Below are 12,491 nucleotides of genomic sequence, written 5' to 3'. Positions count from 1 at the left end.
GGTCAATCAAGAAACATTCCTCCAGAGACATTCAAACTGGCACCATTGATCCAGCTTGCTCTCTCCTCCGCCAAAAATGCCACTGCAAAAGCGACATCTTCAGGTAACCCAATCCATCCATCCACCGGAGTCCTGGCATCGAATATCTGCGTCAGAAAGGCGCCGCCAGTTCGCTGCAATTCCCCAAGGAACTGTGGCGATTTGATAATACCAGGAGACACTGCGTTCACCGTACATCCGTAGGTAGGTGGTAAATCTTTCGCCAGACAACGGGTAAGAGTCGCAATCGCACCCTTACTGGTGGCATACGCCAATTGTTGAACCTCAGGGTCTGTCGATACAGCAGAAGTGATGTTGATGATCCTGCCGCCGCCGCCCTCCGACTTGGGTGGGAGATGCGGTAACGCTGCTTGACACACCAAAAATGGTCCGCGGACGTTGGTTGACATTGATGCATCCCATAAGTCGACGGTTGTGTCCTCTACTTTAGCGAGTGTTGCTTTGGCTGCATTGTTGACGACGATGTCGATCTTCCCGAATTTGTCCACGGCGGCTTGCACAAGATGAGAGGGGCCGCTCGTGGTCGATACGTCTGCTTCCACGGCAATCCAGGGGCTCGACAGGCTTTCCCCGAGATCGTTCGCAGCGCGTTCCAACTCGGGCCATCCATAGTTGATCACCACCGAAGCCCCTCGAGCTGAGAGTTCTCTAACAATGGCAGCCCCGATGCCGGACGAAGAGCCCGTCACTAGGGCTACCTTGCCTGCGAGCGCATTGGGTACGGCGTCTTTAGGGGGGTTGATTCGTTTGCGACTTGCAATAGCTTCCATTGTCGAATCGTCCAGTTTGATGGCCAATTGTTCGACTTTGACAGATCACTTTATTCAAGAGCACGGAGACTATCTGTTCAAAACCTTGAAGAGATATATCAGACACCATGAGCGCTTCAACCTCAGTCTAAATTACTTGTCGTCCAGATCTTGAGTGGGCCGGGGAATTCAGGACTGGAGTCGGACCACATTCGCGGCCGGAAGTTGCACGGCGTTCAAAGAAACAAACGTCCGAAACCCATAATCACCGCGTGATACTACCTTATGATGAGATCATGAGATGCTTTCCGCCTGTTCGGCTAGGCGCTCATGTTGGTGTCGATGAATCATGCCGAAACATGGGTCATTCATGGTTCGGATTTCGGCCGGAAATCAGTGCTGCCAGCTTCCGGTCTTCCGGCCCATGCGACAATGCTTCTTTTGATTTCAGCCAACAACAATGACTAGGAGAATTATGACGCATGAGTCCAGGATGTTACTGTACCAGCTAAAGACTCCCAGCTGGCCGATACTCGTCGGCAAAGAGAACGTCAATGATCGCCTTCGCTTCACTTAAGGGGAAGAATGACATCCTGGTGTTAGATTGAAACGTGAACCATTGCGGCAGCACATCAGAGGAGCCCATTAACAAAATGTCGACATCTTTCCAAAGTCTGGCTGTAGTAGAAACACTTCCGGATGCTGATGGTGTCACTGGCCTGGCTGTGGTCGCGACCGATTCATCAGGTGAGTCTTCGTGCAATATGGTGGTTTCCAAAGCGCAGGCTTCCAGGACCAATCGATGTGAGGAGACTACTCACATTCGTCAAGGGAAGCAACTCATCGAGGACTACTTTGGTCGAAGCAGCACCATCAAGTCAGACAAAATCGGAAAGGACAGTGTGTTCTGGATCTACTCGATCACGAAAACAATTACCGCGATTGCTGCTTTGCAGTGCGTGGAGCGAGGCCAGATCAAACTAGACGATGAGGTTTACGATGTTCTTCCTGAACTCAAAGACTTCAAAGTCCTTGGCCATGACCAAGCGGGCAACGTGACACTTCACCCACACAAGGAGAAGATCACCCTTCGCCATCTGCTTTCTCACACCAGTGGCATTGGTGTCGACGTCTTTGATCCGAGACTTCAGGCCTGGCGGATGTCTCGTGGAGAACACCCGCAAGCCTTTTCGGGAGACTCAAAGAAGGCATACACTATCCCTCTCCTCTTCGAGCCAGGCCATGGTTGGGCCTATGGAGGAGGCGTCGAGTGGGCCGGGATCCTAGTCGAGAGACTGACCAAGACGAAGCTCGGCGAGTACATGAAGACCAGCATCTTCGAGCCTCTGGGAATGGCTAGTACAACATTCCATCCTGACAGAGATTCTACAATCAAGGAGAGACTTGTTGAGACAAGTACGAGAATCTCGGATGGCACACTCGTGCCCATGGAAGGTCCTTACCCCGCTGTCACGGAGGACGACAGTGGAGCTATGGGTCTCGTCTCGAGTGTACCGGACATCGCCAAGTTGACATCTGACCTTCTTCAAAGTAAGCCGATGATTCTCGGCGAAGAGTCTTTGAAGGAGTTGTTCTCGCCACAGTTCAGCGCCGACTCATCATCCGCTGGGATGCTCGCTTATGGTGCAGTAAGTCTGCCATGAAATCATCTCGTCGAGATAGGGACACTAACAAATTTCAAGATGATGTACGGCCGGCTGACTGGAGAGGAGTATGATCCTTCAAAGATTGGTCAAGCTCCAGGAGCTTACTTCATCAAGGAGGACACTAGGATCCTGCCTGGCGGGACACTCGTCATGACAGGAATTCCGAATCTGGTCTGGTTTGTGAACCGCGAGAAGGGGATAGGCGGCTTCTACGCGAGCGCTATCATGCCGCCTGATGACGCCAAAAGTACAAAGTTGATACAAGAGTTTGTCAAGGAAATTTTCAGCGGAAAATGAGGGTCAATATCACCTCGTTGCGTTCAAATCCTTCAGGCAGATATGATGTACATATATCAAGATCTTGTGCAGTGTATTGAAATTATGCAGTAATTTTCTCGAAGAGTGCGAGAAGATCGGCGCACCGTTCATTTCAACCCCTGGATTCAGCTGCTCGTTAGCGCCATCAGAAGACCCTTGCTGGCATCACCGCAGATCAGCTAGTGCTCCTCGGATTGGCTTTCATTGGTCAAGACTCGGATGAAAGACACATCCCAAGGAAGCAAAAGAAAGCACAGGATGCAGCCTTCTTGTTTCCCATACTGACTCTGTCTGGTCTAGCTTCTGAACCAAAACCACCGGGTGAGCCGGTGAGAAACCGCTACCTATCACACTAAAGGCCCATGATTCCAGGTGTGCTAGTCACGCTAATCGAATGATCACTAATACATCTATTTCGCAGTGTGATGCTCTCAAGTCAGCAACGGGAGTAGTTTGCCATATTGCAAGATAATGTGCGTGCCCATGCTCGTTGTAACAGAATGCAGACACAGATCAAATGTCATCACTTGTTCGCATCTGTATAAGCCTTCCAAAGTTCCACGGGCATCACAAAACGAAAAACGGGCCAAATTTGGCGAGTCATGTCCCAGGAGAACATTGCTGGGTGCAACAATCCTCGAGGCCCATACTCAATTTGACGTCACTAGTGCAAGCAGCAGCACAATCCATCCGACTCGAACTAGTCTCGATTCTCCTTAGATTTACGCCTATACCCAAGAGATGCTCCCTTTGTTCGGGAGCTAACGCCAGAATCTAGGTCCCCGCAGACGCTCCACGCTTGCCCTCCCTTCAGTGTGTCCCTTCTTCTCTGTTCATTCTGCCAGAAATTCTCCATCACGAAAGGAACATCACAGCCAGAAGCACTTGAAGTAGATCAAAATGGCCGAAACGACGACATTACCACATATCTCAAGCCTAGTACAGCCTGCGATACGAACAGTGGTATCCGGCGAGGATAACTGGAAGGGCAAGACGAGCCCTGCGGAGAGACGGAAGATCCAGAACAGGCTCAATCAGCGAACGTGGAGTAAGCCGCGCACCCACCTCATGCAACCTGCTTACGCCCGCCTTTGATTGCCCATCGTTTGATGGAATTTTCGACCACATCTCGTCCAGTGACATGTGCTTACTCGTCTATCTTTCGCGACAGGACAACGAAGAAAAGCTGAAAAGCAACAGCAGCGCCAGGCGAAGACCCGACAGTCTGGTACGGACGAAAGAAAACCCTCGTCCAGCAGCAGCCTGTCGCCGCCGTCCTCCAGCGCCATCGTAGCAAGCTCGAAGTGGGCAGCGGCATTACCAGCCGCCTCCGTGGCCAATGATAATGACACGACGACCTACGTGACGGTGGAAATGTCTCGGCAGGGCCTATACAAGTCGAAAACGAGCTCGCAGAGAAGCGCAAAGTACACGACGCTGATGGCCTTGAAGTACATCGGACGGCAACGACAAATTGCAGACATTCGGGACGAGGACTTGGACGACATATATCAACTGTTCCTGCAGCACGCGCATGAGAGTCGAAGGAGCCCGAGCCCGGATCCACTGTCGGATTCACTAATACCGCTTGTGCAATTCAATCTGTTCCGCGGCTTAATGGAGAACATGAAGACTTTGGGTATCACTATGCCCATGATCTGTGACGATGACTGCGTGTCTCCCTTTGGAAGCGATCCTACGTATAATGCCAACACCGCTTGGAATATCCCATACTTTTTGAAGCCGACGGAGACGCAGCTGACAACCATACACCATCCCTGGCTTGACTTTTTACCCCTACCGAGGATGCGGGACAACTTGATCAAGGCTGGGGATGACTGGGACGACGAGGCGTTGTGTCTAGACATGGTAGGCGATGGAGATGCGCCATCTGGGAAAGGAGGCATGATTCTGTGGGGAGAACCATGGGATCCCAATAGCTGGGAGGTCACAGAGGACTTTGTCGAGAAGTGGCGGTGGATCCTTGAAGGCTGCGAGGAGATCATCAGGTCGTCTAACTACTGGAGGGCAAAACGAGGCGAAAAGAGGATGAGGGTGAGAATATGAAGACCAAGTTGCTCCCATGGCCATAACTACATCAACGCCATGTCCCACGGTTGATTGATTCTTTTGATCCAGGTGCCTGTGAGTCGGCCGCGCCATTGGCAGTAGTTACAATCAGGTGGAATGAGACACGGCGTCCGACCAATCCGTGACTTTCCACGAGGCGCTTGCAGATGATCCGGCCACCGGCAAGCCGGTGACGCGAAGGCTGGGCGGCATTGAGCTCACTACGCCCGATGCACCACGCGCTAGAGCCAGCTTGCCAACTACATGTTCAGAATCCCCTGTAATCCCCCATGTGGTCCTTGGTTCGACTCAACTTCGGGAGGTGGGGGAACAGTCGCCGTTGTTATCAATATTCCTCGCTCCAGCGTCGAGGTCGGTCAAGAATCAGAACTATTCTCAAAGACGGCATTGCTGCCCATGCCGATCGATCAAGAGTACCACAACGGCGAACATTCTCCGAGTCCTCGACGACCAGGGTATTGCCAACCTCCCAGGCAACAATAGCGAGCCATCTGCGCAATTGCGACATTGACAAATGGGGCTGGGTGATCTACCGCACCACATATGGTGACGATGAAGCTTGGGAACGTTGCAAAGAGATCATCACCTACCGTACGCGCCGCAACATCGCAGACTCGGACGCACCAGAGATTGCAAAATACCTCGAGTTGACTTTTGTTGACGACAAATCCTTGTTTGATGGGGCCTCAAAGCATCAACTCCGATCTCATTTTCGCACCTGGTCCCTGGACGCATTTCAATCGGAGAACCCAAGAGTGAAAGATGTGAGCGGAGACCTAGGATATTGGATGCAAGGCTGTGGCGTCCCTCGACATGTGTACTTCTTCCAGGTAGACCTGGAGTCCCTCCGGAGTATCGTGTTCGAAGCGCCTCAACCGCCTGATTACGATCTTGACCTTGAGAGCCACATCAACTTCATTGACGCCTACTGGAAACCGCTGAGAGAACGGGCAGAAGTGCTACAACATACAGACCAAGACGAGATCGATGCTTCCGAGACCGCTTATGAGCCTATCGAGGGATGCGGGGAAGAGAACGTCGGATGGATGAAGGTATCTCCTGAGACGATGGGTTCCGATTGGTATGAGGTATGGCTCGGCAGTATCGGCGGCGATGCCAGCATGTGGTATGCCTTCTACAAACGCCCGCCCGAGAAGGTGTACTGGTGAGAAAGACGCCTAGAGCTTCGTAAATTCGTTGCAACGACTGCGACGCTCATCCAGTCTCATGTGGCGATAAGCACGCTCCGATGGCAGAATCATTTTCAAAGAACGGCGCACACATGAGAGGGGTGGGCGTCAAGGCGACAAGTGCATCTAAACGCCGCTTCCCTGCGCCTCGGGGATCATGGGTCGAGGAGAACTTGACAGTGCACCTCAATTCTATTCTCAACTTTCTCATGCTGATGACGACGTTGGCACGATGAGCTTTCTTTCCAGGCCCTTACTGAATTCAAATTCTCTATGCTGCCAAAGTACAATTGCAGCTCGCTTTTTCAATAGGGCGTCTCATTCGCACAGGCAATTCTTAACCATTCACCATCTCTCGCCAGCTTTTGGCGGCTCCCGCTGCGCTTCCAACGACGGGAAAGGCTCTAAGCCTGGGATGGATGTCGACCGCGAGTCTGAGCTTCTCAGGGACGAAATCCAAGATTTCGATAAATGGGGCTAGGTGTTTTACGGGTGCACATATGACGACGATGACGCTTGGGCTCGCTTCAAAGACATCATCAACGACACACCCCGACAGGGCCGCGAGTAGTACGAGTATCCAGAAGTTCTTGATAAAATAAAGTGGACGTTCTTGTAGGACATACGACATTTTAATGGCCCTTCCACGACCACATTACGCTCTCACTTCCCCGAATGGGTGAAGCAAGCAGCACAGGCGGGGATTTCACCAGAGACACCGCCCCGAGAGTCCAGCTCTTCCGGCTTAGAGGGCAGCTCTGACGTCACGATGTATGATAGATATTTTATGCAAGTCGACGAAGTATCGTTGCGCAGTGTCGTGTGCAAGGAGCTGCCGCCAGCCGAAGTCAACGTCTACGGCCGCGGACACATCAACCTGGTGAACGCCAACTGGCATCCCACGCGTCTGGAAGATTATCACGGAGAGAAAACATGTGTTATCGAAGAAGACTTCAGATTCCCAGCCTTCGAAGGATGTACCGAGGAGATCGTCGGCTGAATGAGGCTAGCAGTGAGTGAAGTTGGTCGGTTTGCGATTCAGAGGATCCCTCATCTGTGGTACACCGTTAATAAGAGACCTCCTGAAATCATGTACGGCGTGTACAATGGGTGTCATGTAGTGTCCAAGGATGTATGAAACGCATGTAGAAAACATCGTTGCTCATTATTGTGTACTCGTGTTTCTTTCGTTCAATCGGGCTTCCGCACGTGCAAAACATGAGCTGCCTAGGTGCGTGAATTGTTTCCATACATATACTCCAATGCCATTTCGATGGGAATCATGAAACCAACTCCTACTCTGCGATGGCCGTCTAATCCTTGGCGCCATCTGTTTCGAACCAACCCTGTTGGTACATCGCCATGCCAAAGCCAGACGCTTGGCTTACCGCCATACACTTGTCCATGATCCACATCTTCGTGTCTTTGTCGGCAAAAGCAGACTTGAGCACGGCTATCATGGGCCAGAACATACACCAAGCATTGAATCCAACGCCCTGTACGGTGCAGGCTGAGTCTCTGCCATCGAATCCGAACACAATACGGATTTGCTCGCAAACTTGCTCCATCGCCGTCAGTCCATGAGGGAGGTTGACGAGCGTCTTCAACTCTTCACGCGTCGGTTCTCCGAGAGCAATTGATAAGCTTAGAATGTACTCGATGAGGTGTAGTCTGATGGTGAGGTAAAGACCTTTCGCTATCGCATCGCTTGCGTCCGATTTACGGCCCAGTAAGTGGTTGAAAGAGTTCAGGTCTTCGTCGACAGCGCCGTCAGGTCCGGGTTTGTTTCGGGGCCCGGGGGATAAAATCCTGTAGTTCGCAGCTGCTTCTAGGTCGCGTATTATGTCGATGCCTATCTGGAAGATTTCTGTTACGTGACCGACGGATGCTCGTTCCATATCTGCCGATGATAGCACGTGCTGGACCATGTGTTTGTAGTCGATGGCTCGAACGAGCAGCGGTTCAACCATGCCGCCTTTCGCCCATGCTGCTTGTTTCAAGCCGACTAGAACTGGTGATCGACCTTCCTGGCCGATGAATATTTCGAGCATCTGAGGTGGATTAGTGACCGACCGTAACTAGCCTGTCATTACAAAAATACTTACACCCAGGTGAACCACAAACGCAAGGAGGCCCTTGTCGAGTGATGTGGCAACACCCTGTTCTGCTCGATACCTCAGCAGTGCGAGAGAACCTCGACAATGCGATGTTATTTTCCTTGGAGATGTATCTGGTACTATTGCCTTGGAGTATGTTAGGGTCTCACGTCGAAAGATCCATCCTCATCGGTGAACGTCTCTTTCACCAGCCTCACTCAGTTTACTTACCTCGAAAAGGCCGAGAGTGAGCAATGCGACAACAACAGAGTCGTCTTGCGCTGTCGAGTTATCCTTCAGTGCGCCGCCAATCTTGCTAATCGCCTTGCAATAGTGTTGCCGCGCTTGAGCCATCAAGCCTGCCTGACACATCTGTAAAGATGAGCTGGCTAATGCCGTGGCTTTGAGAGCCTCCTGTAAGACAGGCGATGATGCAGCCGACGACTTCATGCCGGGGAAGAGGTTGAACAAAGCGACCTCGCCTCCGGATGCATAGTTGGAGTAAAAGTGGTTAAGTGAGATGAGCTCGGAATCGACATGGAAGGCTTTCGGTACGGTCCTCAGCCTCCTCTGGATCTCCTCTTCCTCTACTGAGTCCGGAGAGGTTCCCTCCTCGTCGACTTCCAGAATTGACGACGTTGGGTCGAATGCACCTCTTTCCTTCAGTCGTTTAGCGACCCGAACCTGAACCTGGTGAGCCGCCGATGCGTTCTGTTGGCGATGCACAACGGCCCACGGATCCGCGTAACCCGGACACGCCCTCCCGAGACTCGTACAGCGGTTACATGAGGGCTTTCGGAGATCGCACTGGCGGCTTGCGTTAGATTCAATTCACTTCAAAAGGCCAACTTGAGAGTCGGCAATAGGCGTTCGGAGTCTCAGTACTTTGACTTTGCGCGCCTTGCAGGCGAAGCAGCTCGCTGACGGGCGACATCCCATCGTATCCGTCGGCTCCGGTCCTCTGTGGGCGATGAACCCCCTGGTGTGATCCCGACCCCCCACCACTTCTGCGAAAAGATGGAACGTTAAGCCAGCTCTGCGATGAGCTCAATCGGACATTGGTTTGATGAGTGGGAGCTCGTGGGATACCGAGGACGGCGACGGCTTCTTCGGGAACGCGGCTTCGTTGACCTTTTTGAACAGGCGATCGTTCGCTGGTCGTTGGCTGAGCATAAAGAAGAGACAGCTAATTAGGGCGCGGCCTGGCGTCTATCGAGGCTAGCTGTTCCCTGATCCGAGGCACCGGGCGTGCGGGGGCCACCTCTCGACGATTTTAACTTTCAGCAAATGGCTCCAACACGCAACGAAGGAGGGAGTCCGTAACTGCGAGACTGGGTGGCTGGACAGTGACGAAAGCGTTAGCCAGGCAAACGGAGGTGATGGTGGTGGCGTCGAGTCATTTGTGAATTTCTCACGCCTTGAACGTATCCCAGCTGGCGCCCATTGAACCCGGAAGCTTTGCAACAGGACTGAATCGTGTTTGATGACGTGGTCAAAGCGCCGAAACCTAAACCATTGTCTTCCGAACGGTCAATGGCGGGATTCCTGTCCGATGGATGGTATTTCACAGGTTTCTGAGGTTCATTTAAGCTTTTGCAACGCGTGGGACTTCCCATTGTTGATGAGATTGTGGGACAAGAAGGCTGCTCCAAGCCTGCAAGACTCTCACACAGTGATTTACGTAGTGAAGGGATGCCAGGCTGGGTGGTTGCTGAGGAATCGCTTGGCACCCAAGCTCCCTCGTCTGGAAAGATCAGACAGATCGGGTCAAGCCTCGGGCCCCTGAACATCAAGGGATTTGTAGCCTCGGCCTGCCAGAAATAGCATTCGTCCCGAAACTCTGAATAAGTTCATTCACTGACTGCACGATGGCCGTTGACTATCTCGCTCAGGTCGAGACCGTCCTTTTGAGTGGATCAATCACACTCTGGCTGACGTCCTCGAGGTCACCCACACTCTTGGAACACGCACATCAGACATTTTGGGAACCATTCACTTGGCAAGCTATATGTCAAAAGTCCGTTTAAAGATGACAATGACTGAGACGTGTCAGAAGAGCTCTGAGATGAACGTGTACTCCTACTTCACGCGTTCGAGGTGGCACACGGTTCAGGCATGGCTTGGGACGACCCTTGGTTCGACAAGGCATCAGGATGTGTAAAAGCGAGATCATTGATGACCACATCTCATGTAATTGATTCAGAAGTACTATCATTAATGCTACTGTCAGCTCCGGTGTGGTGTAGAGCCTTCTCGGCCGAGTGCTTGCCGATAGACTTTCGGATTCGGTCTAATACACCGAACGATCCTCTCGACGCCGTTTTCTCTCCTCTTGTTCGCGCTGAACGTGATATGAGACCATGCTCTCCAAGTCATCCTCCCATCGATGAGTTTCTCCCTCGGATTTGACATTGGTGAGACCCCAGTCAAACAGAATCGTGTTGATCTCGCTGAGACAGTCGGCTTCTGTGATACCCCCATTTCTCTCCGGGATGACGATGTCTCCGTGTTCCTTCTTTAGTCCATGAATTTCATCCTTGCGATGCCTTCCTGCCGCTCTTCTCTCTTTAGCTTGAAGCAGCAGGACTTTGGTAATCTCCATCCTCCGGCGGATGCGTCCGCTGGCGGGAAGGCCGCTGGCGGGAAGGTTTCGTTCGTCTGGTGTGACAGACTCCTCACTGCTGCTGGCTGATGAAGTTTTGCTGGACAAGCTGCGTGTAGTGTGTGATATGGCTACTTGGAGCCGGAGATGTTCTTTGAGATCCTGTTTGAAAGTCTCGAGTTCGGTGTCGTGAGCTTGTCTAAGCTCAGCTAAGAGCGTGCGATGGAGCGTTTCCAGGACGCGACGCTGGATGCTATAAGCTGCTACTGCTATTTTGATGTCGTAGGTGGTTGGTATCTTCTCATTCATAGAGTCATCGTGTTCAGATCTAGCGAAGATCTTCTTGAGACACAACATTGGCTCTGATATGCTGAGCGACTTCTTTGATATGGTGTTCTTGTTTCTGAACTTGATGCGAGTGTTCATGAATCCGTCCATAAAACGATTATGGAGTGTCTAGTGTTCAATTGTCTCAGGCGACGAGGAACAAACTTGATAGGGTATCGCAATGCTGGAGGACAGTAAATGCCCGAGGAAAGGCTCGGGTCTTACCCTCGATGGTGCAACTATCTCCGATGCGCCAGAGGAAGACTGTTTCGATGTCATAGTCGAAAGGGTGGATCTTGTCAGAAGTGTTCATACTCAAGAACCTCTTCGGGCTCAAACTTAATGCTACCCACGGTTCCGCGAAAGCCAATGGTACAGATGTTTTGCCAGAAACAGTAATATAAGGCCTGAAATGGCGGGGCTGATCGGAAATTTGCATTCCGAAGCTCACCATTACATGGCGTTCGTGACTGCTTTGAACAGAACTTCGGCCCAGATTTGATACCCCCTCTCGTTCAGATGAACATGGTCTACCAGACACTCCTCCATATCAACCAAGGGCGGCTCCAAGAACTCTATTCGGTCAACTCCATCTTTTTGAAATTGTTGAACAAGCTCAACGTAGCTCTCATTCGCTTTCACAATCAATTCATCCCTGATATCCTTCCTCCTGAAGAGCCCAATGAGAAGTATTTTGCCATTCATTTCGAGCAGAGCCTCCACAATCAACCGAAGTAGGGCCAAGTCAGATTCTCTCATTCCGCGCTTAGGATGCAGATTGTTTGTTCCCACATGCAAGACCCATAGTTTGATATCGCGTCTTTTAAGTGCATCTAGCAGCCCGTCAAGGGGTTTCGAGGGGTCTGATGAGCCCATGAGTCGATAGATGACGTTTTCGAACTTGTCGCCGCCCACGCCAGCATTGAAGACGCCTTGTAAGCGTTCAGGTCTAGCCGAAGATGTTTGCAGATGCTGTTGAAATGTTTCATCGCTAATCATAGTTGTGGATGGCCATGGGTCGAAGCTCGGAGATAGACCAGTTGTAATCATGCGTTCGATCATGGAATCTCCTAGCAAAACGATGGACGGCTGTTCAGGGTTGTTCTGTAGTTCCACAAGGTGCCTCTCAAGAGATGTCTCATGAGACCGCTGCTTGTATTTGCCGTGAGGAATCAGTTTCTCCATTATTCTTTCGGATGCCAGAGGCTTTCTCAATTCCTGGGCCCAAAGACGGGTGATCGCAAAGAAGTTCGGCTTGCTTATCGCGGCGCAATCAGCTCAATTGAAAGACTTCTTGTTCAAATGGCGTTCCGAATGGATCTCTAAGGGTCTACTTATGACTTGACAACATATGGGGCTGTATAAGGCCTGCCGTATTCCGGAGTGTGCCT

At 51.6% G+C, this 12,491-nt stretch overlaps 7 protein-coding genes across 7 annotated transcripts; 3 read left to right on the top strand and 4 right to left on the bottom strand.

The window, feature by feature from the left end:
- Positions 1-2: 2 nt before the first annotated feature.
- On the bottom strand, positions 3-830 carry HER10_EVM0004773 (3-oxoacyl-(acyl-carrier protein) reductase; the record flags this gene model as incomplete). The annotated part of the gene is made up of 1 exon (XM_035474406.1): positions 3-830. One exon carries the CDS (start codon positions 828-830, stop codon positions 3-5), a length of 828 nt encoding a protein of 275 aa, XP_035333949.1.
- Positions 831-1,462: 632 nt separating this feature from the next.
- On the top strand, positions 1,463-2,773 carry HER10_EVM0000172 (beta-lactamase; the record flags this gene model as incomplete). The annotated part of the gene is made up of 3 exons (XM_035469966.1): positions 1,463-1,556; positions 1,641-2,458; positions 2,513-2,773. 3 exons carry the CDS (start codon positions 1,463-1,465, stop codon positions 2,771-2,773), a joined length of 1,173 nt encoding a protein of 390 aa, XP_035333636.1.
- A 787-nt stretch (positions 2,774-3,560) lies between these two features.
- Positions 3,561-4,861, top strand: HER10_EVM0006833 (uncharacterized protein; the record flags this gene model as incomplete). The annotated part of the gene is made up of 2 exons (XM_035476407.1): positions 3,561-3,842; positions 3,966-4,861. The coding sequence occupies exons 1-2, from the start codon at positions 3,695-3,697 to the stop codon at positions 4,859-4,861; spliced, it is 1,044 nt and encodes a 347-aa protein (XP_035334078.1). The 5' UTR covers positions 3,561-3,694.
- Positions 4,862-5,070: 209 nt separating this feature from the next.
- HER10_EVM0011788 (uncharacterized protein) lies at positions 5,071-7,041 on the top strand. The gene has a single exon (XM_035481207.1). It carries the CDS (start codon positions 5,155-5,157, stop codon positions 6,052-6,054), a length of 900 nt encoding a protein of 299 aa, XP_035334439.1. The 5' UTR covers positions 5,071-5,154; the 3' UTR covers positions 6,055-7,041.
- A 209-nt stretch (positions 7,042-7,250) lies between these two features.
- Positions 7,251-9,650, bottom strand: HER10_EVM0010490 (uncharacterized protein). The gene is made up of 4 exons (XM_035479947.1): positions 9,057-9,650; positions 8,403-8,978; positions 8,181-8,318; positions 7,251-8,126 (listed from the first exon to the last, which is right to left on the bottom strand). Exons 1-4 carry the CDS (start codon positions 9,108-9,110, stop codon positions 7,389-7,391), a joined length of 1,506 nt encoding a protein of 501 aa, XP_035334336.1. The 5' UTR covers positions 9,111-9,650; the 3' UTR covers positions 7,251-7,388.
- Positions 9,651-10,461: 811 nt separating this feature from the next.
- Positions 10,462-11,199, bottom strand: HER10_EVM0011278 (uncharacterized protein; the record flags this gene model as incomplete). The annotated part of the gene is made up of 1 exon (XM_035480714.1): positions 10,462-11,199. One exon carries the CDS (start codon positions 11,197-11,199, stop codon positions 10,462-10,464), a length of 738 nt encoding a protein of 245 aa, XP_035334401.1.
- Positions 11,200-11,553: 354 nt separating this feature from the next.
- HER10_EVM0001159 (acetylhydrolase) lies at positions 11,554-12,285 on the bottom strand (the record flags this gene model as incomplete). Its single annotated transcript, XM_035470915.1, has 1 exon — positions 11,554-12,285. One exon carries the CDS (start codon positions 12,283-12,285, stop codon positions 11,554-11,556), a length of 732 nt encoding a protein of 243 aa, XP_035333698.1.
- Positions 12,286-12,491: the final 206 nt, after the last annotated feature.

This window comes from Colletotrichum scovillei, assembly GCF_011075155.1.
Source record: "Colletotrichum scovillei strain TJNH1 chromosome Unknown Contig00005, whole genome shotgun sequence".
In the NCBI taxonomy this organism is placed as follows: Eukaryota; Fungi; Ascomycota; class Sordariomycetes; order Glomerellales; family Glomerellaceae; genus Colletotrichum; species Colletotrichum scovillei.
Note: the sequence above shows the minus strand (reverse complement) of the source record. Positions and strands in the feature narration are given on the sequence as shown.